Raw genomic sequence first — 15608 nt, 5'->3', positions numbered from 1 at the left:
CAAGTCTAGGTCCAGACCAAGAATCATTTCAAATAATTTTAAGTAAATAATTGTCACGCAATCAACACAATAACGTGTGCAAAACTGTCTAGCAAGTTCAATAGAAATAAATTATGTAGTTGGAAAAAGTAGAAAAAAAAACTAGAAAAGAAGGGCATGCCAAGACTACAGGACTTGTAAACCACCTCTGTTTATACAGTTCATTTTACATTTTGTTTTTTTAAAGGAGACAACTGTCTAGTTAAAACAATATTTACACTTTCTTTTACAGACCTTAAGTAAAGTTGGAATTAATTAAAAACTTCACCAGCAATCGAAACGTCGCATTCATTTTTTGTTTGTTCGGTAATGTTTGTTAGGTAATACAAAACACAATTTTGATTTATAAACAATAATTGGGGGATTTTAAGGTGTTTTTATTAAATTTGTTTTCAACAATTTCATCATTTGCAGGCTTCCGAGTATAATGGCTTGTCAAGTCCTGAAAACAACGCAGATCAGGGCCCAATTTCATGAAGCTGCCCAAGCATAACATAAGTTCATAATGCTTGCCAGAATAAGGTTACCAGCTGAACTACCATGTCACAAGTACAACATGCAACTGGTATCCTACTTGTTTTGCTTAGCAGATATTGTTAAGCATCCTTCCCTGCTTAAGCAGCTCTATGAAATTGGGCCAGCTTATAAATGAACGGGTTTTGTCGTATTTGTAAGTAATAACCCACCATTGCCCAAACGAACTGCCAACATTAACATCTTGCAACCAGGGAGATATTGTACAACAATCATGGAGATATTTAGAATTACATTTAACATGATAGTGAACAAGTTTCCGTTAGTACACGGAAAAAAACAAATTTCCCCAGGAAACTTTCTGCAGAATCTGGTAAATTCAGCAGCTCTGCAACCGATCAACAAATTAGTGGGATTTTTTTTCTTGTTGAAAATGTATGGTCCTCGTACAAACTATAAAGCAAAGACATAAATTGTCATTAGGATTGCTTTGTTCTCTCTTACAATTTTATGTTTCTTTAAAAATATCTTCTGCGTGAATCTTTACGACAATGAATGTTAAATGTAGAAATGAGTACAATAGTCATATTTATAATGTATAGAAAGCCATTGGATATACGATTGAAGGTAAAGTATACTTTGGGTTTTTGAAAATGTGTGATTGTTTTAATCATATGTAAATGGAGATATGTACAATAAAACTGGTGGTAGCGTTTTGAGGGGGATATCCCCCAAAATCTGGTTATGTCCACACGGGGAGAATAATCCGCAAATGGAAAACAAAATCTGAGAAATTTTTCTGAAACGTTTTCCCAAAACGAATTTGTTTCAATCCCTCTTTCTAAAACCGGATTCTTTTCAAGGGAGCTGTTTCTCAAAGTGCTATACATTTATTATCAACAGCTGCAGTGCTTCTTACCAAGTTTTTCTGATCATTATTTGTTTGTTTAAGTATTTACCAAAGGTATACTCTCCCTTTAAACAAGATTTCTTTCCATGTGAGGCATTGAGGTACTTGGTCAGTCCATGGTTGTATAATAAGCTAATTTAAGTTTCAAATCCCAACTAAACTGGTTCTCCATGGTTCTGTCTAGTTAGCCGACTAAACTGGTTCTCCATGGTTATGTCTAGTTAGCCGACTAAACTGGTTCTCTCTGGTTCTGTCTAGTTAGCCAACAAAACAGGTTCTCTCTAGTTAGCCAACTAAACTGGTTCTCTCTGGTTCTGTCTAGTTAGCCAACAAAACAGGTTCTCTCTTGTTAGCCAACTAAACTGGTTCTCTCTGGTTCTGTCTAGTAGGCCAACTAAACTGGTTCTCTCTGGTTCTCTCTAGTCAGCCAACTAAACTGGTTCTCTCCGGTTCTCTCTAGTTAGCCAACTAAACTGGTTCACTCTGGTTCCATCGTCAGCCAACTAAACTGATTCTCTCTGATAGAACTGACCTAAGCTTGTCCAACTGCTCTCTCCTGTATCTGGTTTCTTGTCTTGTTATCGATGTCTCAGAACAGTGCAAGAATGAATTTCACCACACTCTGAAATCACTGGAACCTGTCAGGTTCAACTGTAGAAGAACGAAAATAACAAATAAATATTATAGTGGTTTCTACAGCAACTACTTTGTTATAAGAAAACAGCAGTTTCCCTTGTTTCCCATTTCACCCTGCTTTGCTTGGTCCAGATTTCACCTCATGTTATAATTCTACAGCAATGGGAGACTTTTGAACACTAGGTGGCAGCAGACTCACCAGGTAAATTGCCATTGTTTACAAAGTTCTGAGCATGCACACGCTACCATGAACAATGGGTTTACCTGGAAAGTCTGCCGCCACCTAGTGTCTCAAAAATAACTTGCACATGTCCAATATTTGTGTAATAAAACACCGTTACTGCCATGGATCAACCAATGAGAAATGAGAGTCGATTCAAATTTGCTTGAAGAAAAGAAAGTTGTCATCAAAGGATTCCAAATGTATTCCTTAAGTTTAATTTAAAAACAAAATGTAAAAAAGAGATGCACTTACTGTAAGAGGCCATGTCGATTTCTTCGGGCAATTCAGTGATGTTGACTTCAAATCTGTCCTGAACGTCGTTGAGAATTTTAGCATCATTCTCATCGGAGACGAAGGTGATGGCTAAACCCTTCGTGCCAAAGCGACCAGCACGGGCGACCTTTAAAAAAAAAATTAAATAACTCAAAATAACTACATAATTTACGTTTAAAGGGTTTGGGTACTTTTTGTGGGACAGGTTTACATTAAACTTACATGGTTTGAAGACAATGACGGTAGAAAGCTTCCTTTAAAATTGTACCTGCTGAGGTACTGTAATTTTTTTTTATTTTGAGAAATGAGGAAAACAATTTCACAAAAATAATTTTCGTCTCAGTGAGATGACAATTATTTTAGCATGAAAAGGGTACTGTAGGTGCTAAAGCTAAGACGTCAACTATTTTTGTGGCACATATAGCCCTATGTTGGCGGTCTTCCTATTTATGTTAATATCTTCCTTTGGGGTGCCAGTCTGAAGCCATACAACCCTCAACTGCTGTGTAGCCAGGGATAAAGGTAAAACACTTGTGGCTACAAATGATACCCTTAGCCCATGCAAAGTTTCACGTTCCAGCTCCATAGTTTCGATGGAAAGATAAGAAATTTTCAAGTCATGTTAATTCTCACCCTGTGAAGGTAGGTGTCAGAGTTTTCAGGCATGTCGTAGTTGAACACAATGTTCACTCTCTCTATGTCCATACCGCGTCCGAACAGGTTGGTAGCGACCAAGATGCGCTTCTCAAAGTTCTTGAACAACTTGTAGTTTTGCAATCTACAGGAATGAGAATCAAAGATTAGAAATGAAGTGTATTATGAAAAACAAACTAATGCAGTTAACCATCCTATCACTTGACCTGGCGACCTTATTCTAATTTCGTCAGGACTAGTGGGCAACCAATCGTATTGAATATGAATGGCAAGGAGAGACAAGATTAGAAATTTAAGGAAATTATAATTATTACTTTGATTAACAAAACTATTACACGTTTCATGTTTTCTCTCTCGTCAATGGGTTAGGCTGAAGTGTTTTCATTACTAATAATTTATTAAGTTGGGTTTACAGGGGAAAATTCCCGTTTAATTGCTATTAAGACGTATCATATAATCATCACCATGTGACCAGACATGGCTAATATTGTCAAGTTTTCATAACGACGTTTCTTGTACAAGTGTGTGAAAAAAATAATAGCCATTCAGTTTTGTTTCAGAAATATGGCTACAATGGGAATATGGGAAACATTGGAAAATTTCTATTCAGGGCATGACTTTTTCCTTTTTTGTTTGAGTGGAAATAGGTCAGTACTTGCAGCTGTTTGCGGCCACTGTGGTCTCTAAGGGGTTAATTTCTATGGGTGCATTCGACTAGCTTCCCTGTGTCAACCCCGCGGTGCTCACTCGGGTGAGCCCCTGAATCGTACAATCACTTGCTCTCTTGTGGTGACGTCATGTATCTTGGGCCAGCCCCAAGTGACCCGTTCCACAAGCAGGGCAATTGAGGCTGACCCGGGTGATATGAGCGCCTGGAATGATGTCAAAGCTATTAGAACAGACCGGGGGCAGACCCGCCGAAGCTAATTGAGCGCACCCTATTAAAAGGAGAATGTATCTCACCTTGTGGCTTGTGGCATCAAGCGATGGATACTGATGGCAGGGAAGTTCTGCTCCACCAGGAGTTCACACAGAGCAACACAGCGTTGAACACTTCTGATGAAGATGACAACCTAGGATACCAATACAAATCCAAGTCAAAATCAGGTTAATCAACTTTTGCACGACAAATAGGATGGGCACACAGCCCGATACTTCACAGCCGCAACAAAGGCCTCCAAGCCCCATTGCCTTGATGCACTTGAAATGCTCCAGTACAAATTTCCTCATAGGGTGCCCATTACCAAGGGAAAATGCCTTGGCGCCCTTGCCCTTTTTTAAAACCGAAGCAATGAAAAACCAGGGCGAATTTGTATGGCTCTTTGTGCGAGCACGATCAGGGGCAACACCCAATTTTACAATACAGCCTGGCAAACGACTTTTCATTCAAGATATACAGTAACAAACTAGAGTACAATTTGTAACTACGACATAGCTCCGGAGTTGCTGTACAATTTCACTTCATAAAATTTCAATTCATAAAATTTAATCTACATATTAAAGCCATTGGACCCTTTCGGTAAACACTATTGTCCAAGGCCTAGCCTTCGTGTATCACAACTTCTATATCAAATAACAAACCTGTGAAAATTTAGGCTCAATCGGTCATCGGAGTCTGGAGAAAATAACGGGAAAACCCACCCGTGTATCCGCACGTTTCGCAGTGTTATGACATGTGTTTAAAATAAATCCGTAATTCTCGCTAACGAGAATTGATATTGTTTTACTGTTTTCTCAAAAAGTAAAGCATTTCATGGAATATTTCAAGGGAAGTCTTTCACCACTACCTTCTGTAAATCCTGTAAGTTGTTTGTAAATCTGTGAACCTTTTTTTTTTTTTTCTGTACCGAAAGGGTCCAATGGCTTTAAGATGAAAGAAAAAGAGAAACATTTTTTAAGACTGTACCTGGTTGAACTCAAGCACATCGAGGAGATCAAACAGCTTGCGGTTCTTCTCGTTGTCCTTCAGTTTGACGTAGTATTGCATCAGACCGTGGAGAGTTAGCTTAGTCTCGTCATCGACGTACACTTCCATTGGCTAAAATAAGCGGACATGGTGTTACTATCAATTTCAACAAATTATTTGAAACGCTTTCTTCTAATAGCTAGGGATGCCACATCAGGGACAATTGGGTGGATGCTTTCAATTAGTTGAAACTTGTAAATGGGTTTGTTTTGGTCAGTACAGTTTCAGATTAATCATTTAAGCTTGTACTCATCTGTAAAATTAATCAACTAAAAACTTAATATGCCTGTGGATTTTTTTTGCACATAACATAGGAAAGTACTGAGCATATATTGTGAACACACATCGGTGTATATGGGTAAAAACCAAAAAGAATATTCAAAACTTGTGTTCAGTTCTGATCGTTCACGGGACACTTTTTTTGTGTCTGTTCGTTACTCCTGCAAATATTAGCAAACTAATATTTTACAACTAAACCACAAATCCTGGGAATAATTATTCCGCTACCCTTAATAAACAGAGCAGTGATCTTGAACGCATTGAGGCCTTACAGCACACTGGCTGAGGGGTCCGCACTTTCCAAGCACTGGCCAGCTTAACATTGTTAATCTGATATGGCACGGTGTCTTAAAAAAAAATAAATAAACTGAACAATTATACATTATCAACATTGTGACTTGTGTACACAGGGCTTGTATTTTTTACTGGACCACAGGCCTTGGTCAGTCAGGTAGTGTCAGTCCAGTCATTTTATGACCCGACACGTCAGGGGTCTCGTCTTTTTCAAATGAATATCAGTACATTTGCCTTGTGTCCAAATGTTGTGTGATACAGTTAAATTCTCAGTATATTGAGTAACGAGTTCTTAATATCCATAAGACAGATAAGACAAATCTTCTCCAACATGTCTTAGTGCCTTTTTTGTTCAAATAAAAACAGGTTCAATTGCCATTGTCAGATCTCCAAACTTATCGTCTCATTCTTGAACAAAAGTGCCTGGTCCAGTAAACATTCAGAGCTAAAAGCCCTGCGTTCTTGTGTATTTTTTTTCCCCCAAAAATTAAGCCTTGGTACATGTACAGAATTCATCTGCTGCGATTGAAGAATGGTAGGTGAATGTAACCCCCTTCTTTCAGCAAAGCTCAATTTCAAGAACAAATTTGGACTTATTCCCACTCGAAAGTATCTTGAACCTTTTACAGAAAACTAAACTAAACACTAATTGGGCAGGTCCCCTTCAAAGACCTGGCCCAATCCACTGATGCTGTGCAACATCAACGTTGGCATAAGTCTTCGGGAGCTGGGTGATCAGAAGACCTACGAGGTAACAGGCAATGGCAAGGCAAGGATGATCTCAGATAACAGGTGGGTCCAAACGCTGGCTACAGATGACGCAATCTCCTTACATTCAAGTTCATTCAAAAGTTCTTACCACGAACGTTTCCAAGGAGTCCACGCTTTGCGATCCGCGATTCACTTCTTCCACGGGAAGGAATAGTGCAGCATGCTTCAAAGAGTTCTCGATGTGAAGACCAAATATATTTGATTGTCCAAACTCACTTCGTAAGAAGGTGCATCTCACTAACCACACCACAGGTGACAATTTTATCTTTGCTTTGTTGCAAGTCCATTTTACGGCGCGTTCACATCAGGTTTTGATGGAGGATAAAAGCGCCAATATCAGCGTTAGGTTTAGTAGTTGCAGGTTTTCAAGATATTTTGTTTTGTAAGGGCAGGCGTTTCTTTTTTTTTTCCAATTTTTTTTTTTTAAAGTAAGAAGCTCAATTGGTTATTATGGCAGGCACTTGTTTGGGCATTTAAAAAGGTGTTTATTTTTGTTTACACCTTCTGTACAATCTTCCATTAAATCGATTCTATTTGCTTCAACAGAGCATCAAAGCACTTAACAACCATTGCAGATAGAAAGCAATCGTGAAACAAATGCAAATCATAATGTAAACATCAATCATTTGAAGACATCATGAAAGTTTCCAAGATCACAAGACATTGTAGAGCTCTCCTTGAAGAACATCAGAGAAACAGATAAATCAGATCAACTCATAACTTCCAAACGGACAGAACGCCGGACCCTACAAAAATGTTGCTGATGAACTCATGGGCGCCTTGGGCCTGACCTAAAGTCAAGTCCGCATTTCCCACAAGCTAGAAGCTTGACCAAAGAAAAACCCAAAACTAAAACCTAACCCTCAAAGTGCAGAAGAATTCATGGGCGCCTTAGTCCTGACCTACAGTCAAGTCCGCATTTCCCATGAATGAATAGACAAACACAAAACCTTGATCGACAGTAAACCCTGAAGACGTTGAAGTGATGCACTCATGGGCGCCTTGGTCTTGACCTAAAGTCAAGTCCGCATTTCCCACAAGCAAAAAAAGGAGCAGAAAAAAATTAATTAATGAAACAAACATTTTTGATCTGAATTTGAAAGTGCCTGCCAGAGACAATTGAGATCAATTGATTTACGCAAGGGGGGATTTGTACTCTGATAAAAATGACGTCGTTGTAGATTTCGATAAAAAAGACGCTGTCGATGCGCATTCATCCAGATTGATTGCAGAAGCGTCGCTTTGATTGATGATCCAAACGAAAACCTCACGGTGTTTTTCCTTTCTTCATTGCCATTTGCCAACCTGCCTCAGGCTTTTCATTCCCCACTCGTCTGCAACCGACTGCAGCCTCCTTCAGAGTGCTCCGTCGATCTTGCCCGTTGATAAAGTCCTATGACCTAGCCATACCAGACGACCATGGCAGCCACTCAAGAACCTACGGTAGCGGCATTTAAGTGCTGGAACAAATGATCGACTGTGCAGCGGTGACGATGCCCGAGGGCCCGACAAGAGAGGGTGGTTATATTTACGTCTTGCATGAACTTCTTGCAGACTGGCCGGATTTCCTTGCTGAGTGTGGCGCTGAACATCATGACTTGTTTCTCGTGGGGGGTGGTGCGAAAGATCTCTTGGACGTCTTTTCTCATGTCTGTGGAGAAAACAGAATAAAATCATCACACTGTTGTGAGTAGTCTAATTGTGAGTGTATTTACCATAATTTTTCAAAAACTGGGTGGTCTAGTTCAGGAAATTTTTACACATCAACTTATTTATTCCAAGATTTCTCTCAGGCCCGATACTCCACTGAGGCGACAGAGGAGTGTAAAATCTAGCTGTAGCAGTCTCCTACCTCCTATTCATACCAAAGGCCTGGAATTTCACAGAGGCCAACTGAGGCCATGCCCTAGTCTAGGTAGTCTTGGTTCAAGACTCTACTGGATTTGTCACAACAGGGCGCGCTATCACCCCCAACGCGCTATCAACCACGAACCGCTATCACACGAGAACCGCTATCACAGGAGAGTCTTGGCACATTCGTTAAATCTCCCCCCCCTAAAAAGGGGCGGGCTCTGCGGGAAACCTACGCACGCGCATTATGTTTCCCCCCGATTTTGGGGGGAGATTTAACGAATGTGCCAAGACTCTCCTGTGATAGCGATTCGTGGTTGATAGCGCGTTGGGGGTGATAGCGCGCTCTCTTGTTACAAATCCAGGAGAGTCTTGAACCAAGACTATAGTCTAGGCCATGCCCTCTCATAGATGAAATTCCAGGGCTGGGCTTACGTGAAATTTCTTTAAATGTTTACCTAGCTGTTCCAGCATCTTGTCGCATTCATCAAGGATGAAGTGCTTGACATTCTTGAGATTGAGCGACTTGTTACGGCAGAGCGCCAACAGACGTCCTGGTGTGCCGACTACGATGTGAGGGGGATCCGTCTTCAGCTTCTGTATGTCCTTCTGGATGTTGAGACCGCCGAAGAACACGGCTACCTTCTCCTTCATGGACGGCATGTACTTGGAGAAGCGGTCGTACTCTTTCTTGATCTGGTAGGCCAACTCACGAGTGTGGCACATAACTAACACACCGATCTAAATAATTGAAAAAGAAGCGAGTTCTTAAGCGATATGTTAACTTGAATCATACAATTTGGTTAAAATCTAAAATGGCAACAAATTTATTTAGTGCTTTCCCTAAAAAAAATGGTTATCTTCCCGAGTGCCAGTGTTGCACTAAGTTTCGTACTTTCAGTTGCCTGATAGAAGGCTTCAGAAATTACCCCTTTCTCAAATAATAATATTAATAATAATAATAATAAATAACATTTGTATAGCGCTTTCCACAGGCATATCAAAGCGCTTTGGCATTGTCTGGCATTGTTTCTCACAATGGTCTACACTAAAACTTTGTTACTTCAGAGGGAACCATTTCTCACAATGTTTCACACTAACAATTATTTTGAGTAAACACCAGTGTACATTGCCTTTAAGAAAAACCTATGCACAACATTCCAATAAGCTTGGGCGATATCGATTTATTTTATTCACGATATATCGCCGACATTGGATATAATCGCGATTAATGAATTTTGACATCATCAGTCTTCAAACTCCAAGTGAAAGTTGTAGAAGAGACAGTCATAGCATAAGAGAGGTGTTCTAATGACCTATTCTTCTGGTTTTACTCCAACCTATGGGGTGCAAGATGTCTCAGCTAGCAAATACATTGAGATATTTAATCGATATCGCGATATATCGCGATTATCGCGACATATAAATATTTTGATTAAAAACAAATCCATCCATCATATCGTGATATCGCCCAAGCTTACATTCCCATGCTACTAGGAGCAATCATCTAATGATCATTGGTGACAGTTAGCACACTTTCACATACCTGTCCTTCTACTGGCTCAAGCTGTTGAAGAGTTGACAAAACAAAGACTGCCGTCTTTCCCATACCACTCTTGGCCTGGCAAAGGACGTCCATACCAAGGATGGCTTGTGGAATGCACTCATGTTGAACTGCAGGTGGAAATATTAATACAATATTTAAACATTCAAATAATCAAATCATAAATTCAAGATAGAGTTTGCCCCAGAAGTTTGTTTTAAGGTCATCAAGTATTATTATTGTTTACATAGCTTAAGAAAAATGAATATGTATAACTGTATCTGGGCTTTTTTTTTTAATGAAGTCTGAGAATGAACCAAACTTTATTTGACTTAATACTTCCTCACGCCAGAAATTTCATCTTTGGGAGGGCAAGACCATTTTTGTTTTGCAAAAGTCACTTTCATTACAAAATCTACAAATAAAACTTTGTTTGAGTGAGCGTCCATCAAAAAACAAATCTGTTTAAAAAAGCTTCTTTTGTTGTTCTGCGCTGCAATTGAACTTACTCCCCTTGTTTATTTTCAATTTTTGGCATGGCAGCAATTATTTTGGCAGAGCGGCAAATTCTTTGGATGGCAATGCAACATTTCTTACCCTCAGATGGATGTTCAAAACCACAGTCAACAATTGCCCGCAGCAACTCTGGCTTCAACAAGAAATCTCTGAACCCCGAGCTGTGAATGGACACGTAGGTTCCTTTCACATCTTTCTTGGCTACTTGTTGCGCGGGAGCATCACCAGCAGCCTCCTGGGTGGTGTCGTGTTCCTCTTCTTCGTAATCCAAAAGCTCTTGATCGACATCATTATCAGCCATTTTGAGTTACTTAGATATCTGTTGAAAAAGGTATACAAACGTTTTAAGCTTTGTATTTGAAGTACACTCACTAATTATACGGCCAGGCGATACCATTCAAGACACTGAATTGAGACACCGGCTTGACCATGACTGAAGAACTATGCTCCTGCATGCTGGACTGGATCATCTGGAGAAAAATCACTGGGCAGGCTCGAGCTTCGAGATGGCGCTCAACTTGATGATACCATTTGCACAAACAGACTCCGTTTGCTGTAGGCATTGCATTAAACAACCGTTGAAATGTGTTCACACTAACGCTTTGCCCACAGACTAGATGGCCGATGATCAAGAGAAATTAAAAAAAAAAACATTTAAAACAAAAATATTTTGAACAACATTTCAAAGGCTATTTATTTAAACATCCAAAGCAACCAGTGCAAGCCAAGAGGTTTGTGAACACATTTAGTTGATTAAAACTGCCGACTCGCAAGCATGCTCGTAGGAAACATGCCTTTACCTTTATTTTTACAATTAAATTTACAGCGTTAGCTGGGAGAAAAATGAAAAGGAAGTGTGGCTAAGGATTCAAATCAAAGAGCTACGCCACACAAGCTATGTTAAGCAATCTTTAACAATTGAACAAAGAGGGCGCTCTTTAGCTTTTTCATTTTCATTTGATGAGGTTGTGATTCACAAATAAATAAGGAATTTAACGGAAACGGAACAAGTAATAACAGGAAAAAAGAAGCGGGTTAAGGGTATACGATCATCACATTGCAAATATTATCGCAACTTTTGTATAGGGGTGCCACCTTGAGTAATTTGATGGATGAATTATAGTAAACGCAGTTTGTAGATTCGTTGATCAAACAAGAGCTGTGCACAGGCTTTATACGTGACAAAACCACCGCACAAAAACTGCCAAATATTCCAAAACGGGGATTATCTCAGAAACATAACCGGTCCTTAAATAATCTTAACTGTTCAATACAAAACTTGATGTAATTTTTATTGAAATAGCACAAAAAACAAAAGCGATTCGTATGGATTCTTACCTTCGAGAGCCGAGATAAATCAGAACCAACTTCCGTGAACAGAAATACAAAGAAAGAAGACCAGCGTTAAATGTATGACGTCACTAATTTGAAGATGGCGTCATCAAAACAGTGATCACGTGCTCGTTAACTTCATGTTGATTCGTTAAGAAAATCAGTCAAAAAAACTAAAAATTGTACAGATTTTGTGTCTTTAAACCAAGGCCAAGATAGTAGTTCAAATCAATTTTTGTTCCATTGTTTTGAGATGAACTTTTGTTTAATTTAATTAGGACGCCGCGTCCGAACCTGACTATTTTGTTACACAGTGTTTCTCTTCAAAACAGTCAAGACACAATACTCTCAAAGTTTATCAAACTCATTCCCAGATATGTTTTAACCTCTACCTTATATTACACGACCCCTCCATCTAACAAACACAATGTATACGCTAGACGGATGGGCAGGAGGTTGAATGTGTTATAATAAACAACCCGCACCCCCTTGATTGAGAAGTTCTGTGTACTCGATCATTTCATCATGAGAAATGTCATTGTTTGTAAGTATTTTGTGAAATATAATAGGTAAAAATGTCCGTATCATCCTACTACCACTTTTTAAATTCATTCTGAAATAAAGTAAAAGTGTGAATATGTATGACCTTTACTCATTCATTGAGTTTTTGTTTCGGTAAGCATAAAACTTAAAAGTGACAAAATTGGACCCTGGAACAAAAAAAAGTGGAAGTGGCAGAAGTGGAACTGGGGATAATCGCCTCCATGTTAGCGGAGCCATCATGGAGGTAGAAATAGAACCTCATACTAGTCATACCATAGTTCTAAGAGTAACTTTAGCTCAAACATTCACAGAGCAGAGTCAGATGCCATCAGTGCATCCATATTGTTGTGAGTTATCTCCATTATTATGCACTTAAATGATTGATGACTGTGCTTGGATAACTTCCCGTATGGCACCATCACCTTTTCACTAATTTTTACAAAAAGGGATATCCCATTGAGGTAAATTAGATACTATATTATTTCATATCAAATGAAAAAGTGGTGGCGCCTTATGAAAACTTTTCCCTGTAGTTGCTTAGTTGCGGATTGCGGCTAGCCTGTTTTGTGTTGTTGAAAGGTTGCCCTTTGACCAACCACCTCCATGGACCCTCCCCCCCCCCCCCCCACCCCCGCCCTCAACCAAACTCAATTGTAACTTACTACAAATTTATTTTCTGATACTAAATAAGTGAAAGTTTCAGCTGTGTAATTTGTTTATAAATACAAAAATTCTTGTTGTATCATTCGATAACGCAACCCTCCTCCAAGGCCATTATTTCACTACAAAAAGGGATGAACAATCTGCCTACTCCTACCATCAAGACTAGAGCAATGAGGCTCTATCAACTCGTTCGTTGAGACGATAGCGGAACGAACCTCACAGTTCTAGGAGTAAGTTCTGCCAAGAAAGCGGAACGAATCTCATAGTTTCTTGGTGTACAATCTATTGATGGATATTCAATCTCGTTTAGCTCCTTCTCAAATTGCTTGTTATTTCCACAGATTTCTCAAATAAAAGTGACAACGTGAAGAAAGTTAAGGTGAGAAACATGACCGTCTTGGCAGCTGAAGTGGAGATTGTTTCAAGACTCTATCCCCCTCTCTCTCGTCGCATCCTGCAAACAACTGAACCATAGGCTTACTGTTGGTCCCTGCTCTATGGGTAAACTGAGTGTTACCAAATACGGACTGCCAAATAATCAAGCCCAACACAGTATAAACTGAATGTTTTTAAAGACGGGCCGCCAAATGATCAATACCAACACTGTAGATCAAGCTCCTCAACTCGGTGTAAACTAATTTTTTTTGTTTTTTTTGAACGGACCACCAAATGGTCAAGACCAACTCATCATGTCGTCTATAATTGGAACAATTATTCACTGTGTCGGCAGTTTCCTGTGGTTTTGCAGCCAGCCAGTGTATTTCATCAGATACATCTTCGAGACAAACTACGAGCTCATATCTGTGGTGTTTGGTGGCGTTTATACCTGCTTAGAGTGTTCTGGAAGAGTTTGCTATCTTCTGATTTATGGACTCTTGTCTATGGTGGAGTACATTTTATTCTCTTTTATGAGTACAAAAGAACCACTTATGATAGTCGTGAATTTCATAATATACCTTTTGAAGATCATCATTCGAGTTCCTGTGTTCATCGTTCAGGCCCTTCTTTATGTTCCAGTGTTAGTTACGAGTCTGTCAAACGGCATTGTGGAGTTGGCTACTTCAATAACTAACTGCTACAATGTCTTTTTGAATTCAGCAAGAGGGCTTCTTCAAACGTCGAAGGTAGTGTTTGAATATTTCAAAACTGAAGGAGTAGTTTGGTATGATTACCTTGAAACGTTAAGTACACAATTGCTGACAATTGTTCAGACCCTGGTTGGTGCTTTGGCTCAATTGATTTATGTTCTATGGGATGTGTTAATTACACTACTAGCTACTGTTGGGGCTGCGACTTGCCATTGTGGAGATGCTTTGTGTAGCGTTCTTGGAAACTCAGCAACATTCATCGTGAACTATGTCACCAAAATATGTAAGCATCTCAATGAGGAAGTCATTATTGCATTTAGTTCCTTTTCCGATTTACTTTTGACTTCCCTCGAGTTGGTGTCATACATGGTAATTTTTGCAGCGGTTATTATTCTCCTCGTCACTGTTTCCGTGAAAGTTTATTTAATGTACAGCAATGCAGTGAACTCCGCAAACAGTTTGATGAGTTTTTTCCGCAGTAGTTTGTTATTCGGCAGTGGCGGGGACAACATGCAGCAGCGTCATCCAGCACCGCCGGTCAGACCTGAAAGATTTCCCCAGGAGGGGAACCTGTCAGACGCGGAGGCAGACGATTCGCTGATGAATAACGTTAGGAATAGAGTCTTGAGACGACCTCAAGAAAGGCATCGTGAGGAACCGGGACTTCATCCTTCACAGTCGTCTCAAGTAAACACCCAGACTCGCAATTATGAGGAACATCGTCCAGGTTCTTCCAGTGAACATTCTCGGACGCAAACAACTCGACCGTCTCACTCGTCAACAATAAATCGACTAACTGATGCAGCAAAACTTGCTAAACAGCTCGAAGAGGAACGCGATCGACTGCTTTGTGTTGTCTGCCAAGACAAAGTTAAGAACATGTTGATTTTGCCTTGTAAGCATCTCTGCGTTTGTGAAGATTGTGTGGATGGGATTTTAAATCGTGGTTCAAAGAAGTGTCCCTTGTGTAGAGGACGGATTTCCAGCTACTTGGAAGTCTATGCATGAAGAGAAGAGATTTTCGGAAAGTAAGCTTGAACAAAATTGTAAAATTGTAACATTGTGCTGCTATAAGAACCAGGCCTCGGCGGGTTTAAGCCACTAGTTGAAACCGATTCAACATACTTTGATTCCCATTCATAAATACCTTTTCTGTCAAAAACATCATCACTTTTTAGTCAAAAAGTAAAATAAATGCAAAAATTATAATTGTTAAATGATTTCTTTCAACACAACACCCCTCCAGCTATGAAATGGTAAAGCCCTCCGCCGCCCTCGGGTGAACAACTCCTTATAAGGGAATGTTGTGCACGTATCTCGTGATGTGGCACAATTGTTTCAGCCGTTGCTCTCGACCAATAGGAATGAAGAAACTGTCTTATAAGAACAGGTGCAAGGTCGCGTGTTACCACTTTTTACCGGTCATAAACAAAGGTTTATACACACCGACGTGACGCGCTCTCCACCAATAGGAATAGCGAAACTGTCTGAGGTATTTATTAATGGAGATTTGTTTATAACGAGTACAATAGTTGGCTGGTCATAGTAGTTGT

At 39.7% G+C, this 15608-nt stretch overlaps 2 protein-coding genes across 2 annotated transcripts; one reads left to right on the top strand and one right to left on the bottom strand.

Moving 5' to 3' along the window:
* Positions 1-221: 221 nt before the first annotated feature.
* Positions 222-11809, bottom strand: LOC117302942 (spliceosome RNA helicase DDX39B). Its single transcript, XM_033786941.1, has 10 exons — positions 11768-11809; positions 10511-10748; positions 9917-10044; positions 8829-9111; positions 8052-8170; positions 5116-5247; positions 4173-4282; positions 3189-3333; positions 2535-2682; positions 222-2074 (listed from the first exon to the last, which is right to left on the bottom strand). Exons 2-10 carry the CDS (start codon positions 10728-10730, stop codon positions 2052-2054), a joined length of 1308 nt encoding a protein of 435 aa, XP_033642832.1. The 5' UTR covers positions 10731-10748; positions 11768-11809; the 3' UTR covers positions 222-2051.
* Positions 11810-13614: 1805 nt separating this feature from the next.
* Positions 13615-15165, top strand: LOC117302941 (the record flags this gene model as incomplete). Its single annotated transcript, XM_033786940.1, has 1 exon — positions 13615-15165. A coding segment is annotated over one exon (1449 nt), but the record flags the coding sequence as incomplete, so codon positions are not given.
* Positions 15166-15608: the final 443 nt, after the last annotated feature.

This window comes from Asterias rubens, chromosome 19 (assembly GCF_902459465.1).
Source record: "Asterias rubens chromosome 19, eAstRub1.3, whole genome shotgun sequence".
In the NCBI taxonomy this organism is placed as follows: Eukaryota; Metazoa; Echinodermata; class Asteroidea; order Forcipulatida; family Asteriidae; genus Asterias; species Asterias rubens.
This window is presented reverse-complemented; position numbering and strand designations above follow the sequence as displayed.

Coding starts and splice junctions, on each gene's coding strand:
- LOC117302942 (XM_033786941.1), bottom strand. CDS start 10,730: ATGGCTGATAATGATGTCGATCAAGAGCTTTTGGATTACGAAGAAGAG. Junction 4,283..5,115: donor ATGTGCTTGAGTTCAACCAG/GTACAGTCTTAA, acceptor TTGGTATCCTAG/GTTGTCATCTTCATCAGAAG. Junction 2,075..2,534: donor AATCGACATGGCCTCTTACA/GTAAGTGCATCT, acceptor GTTCTTCTACAG/TTGAACCTGACAGGTTCCAG.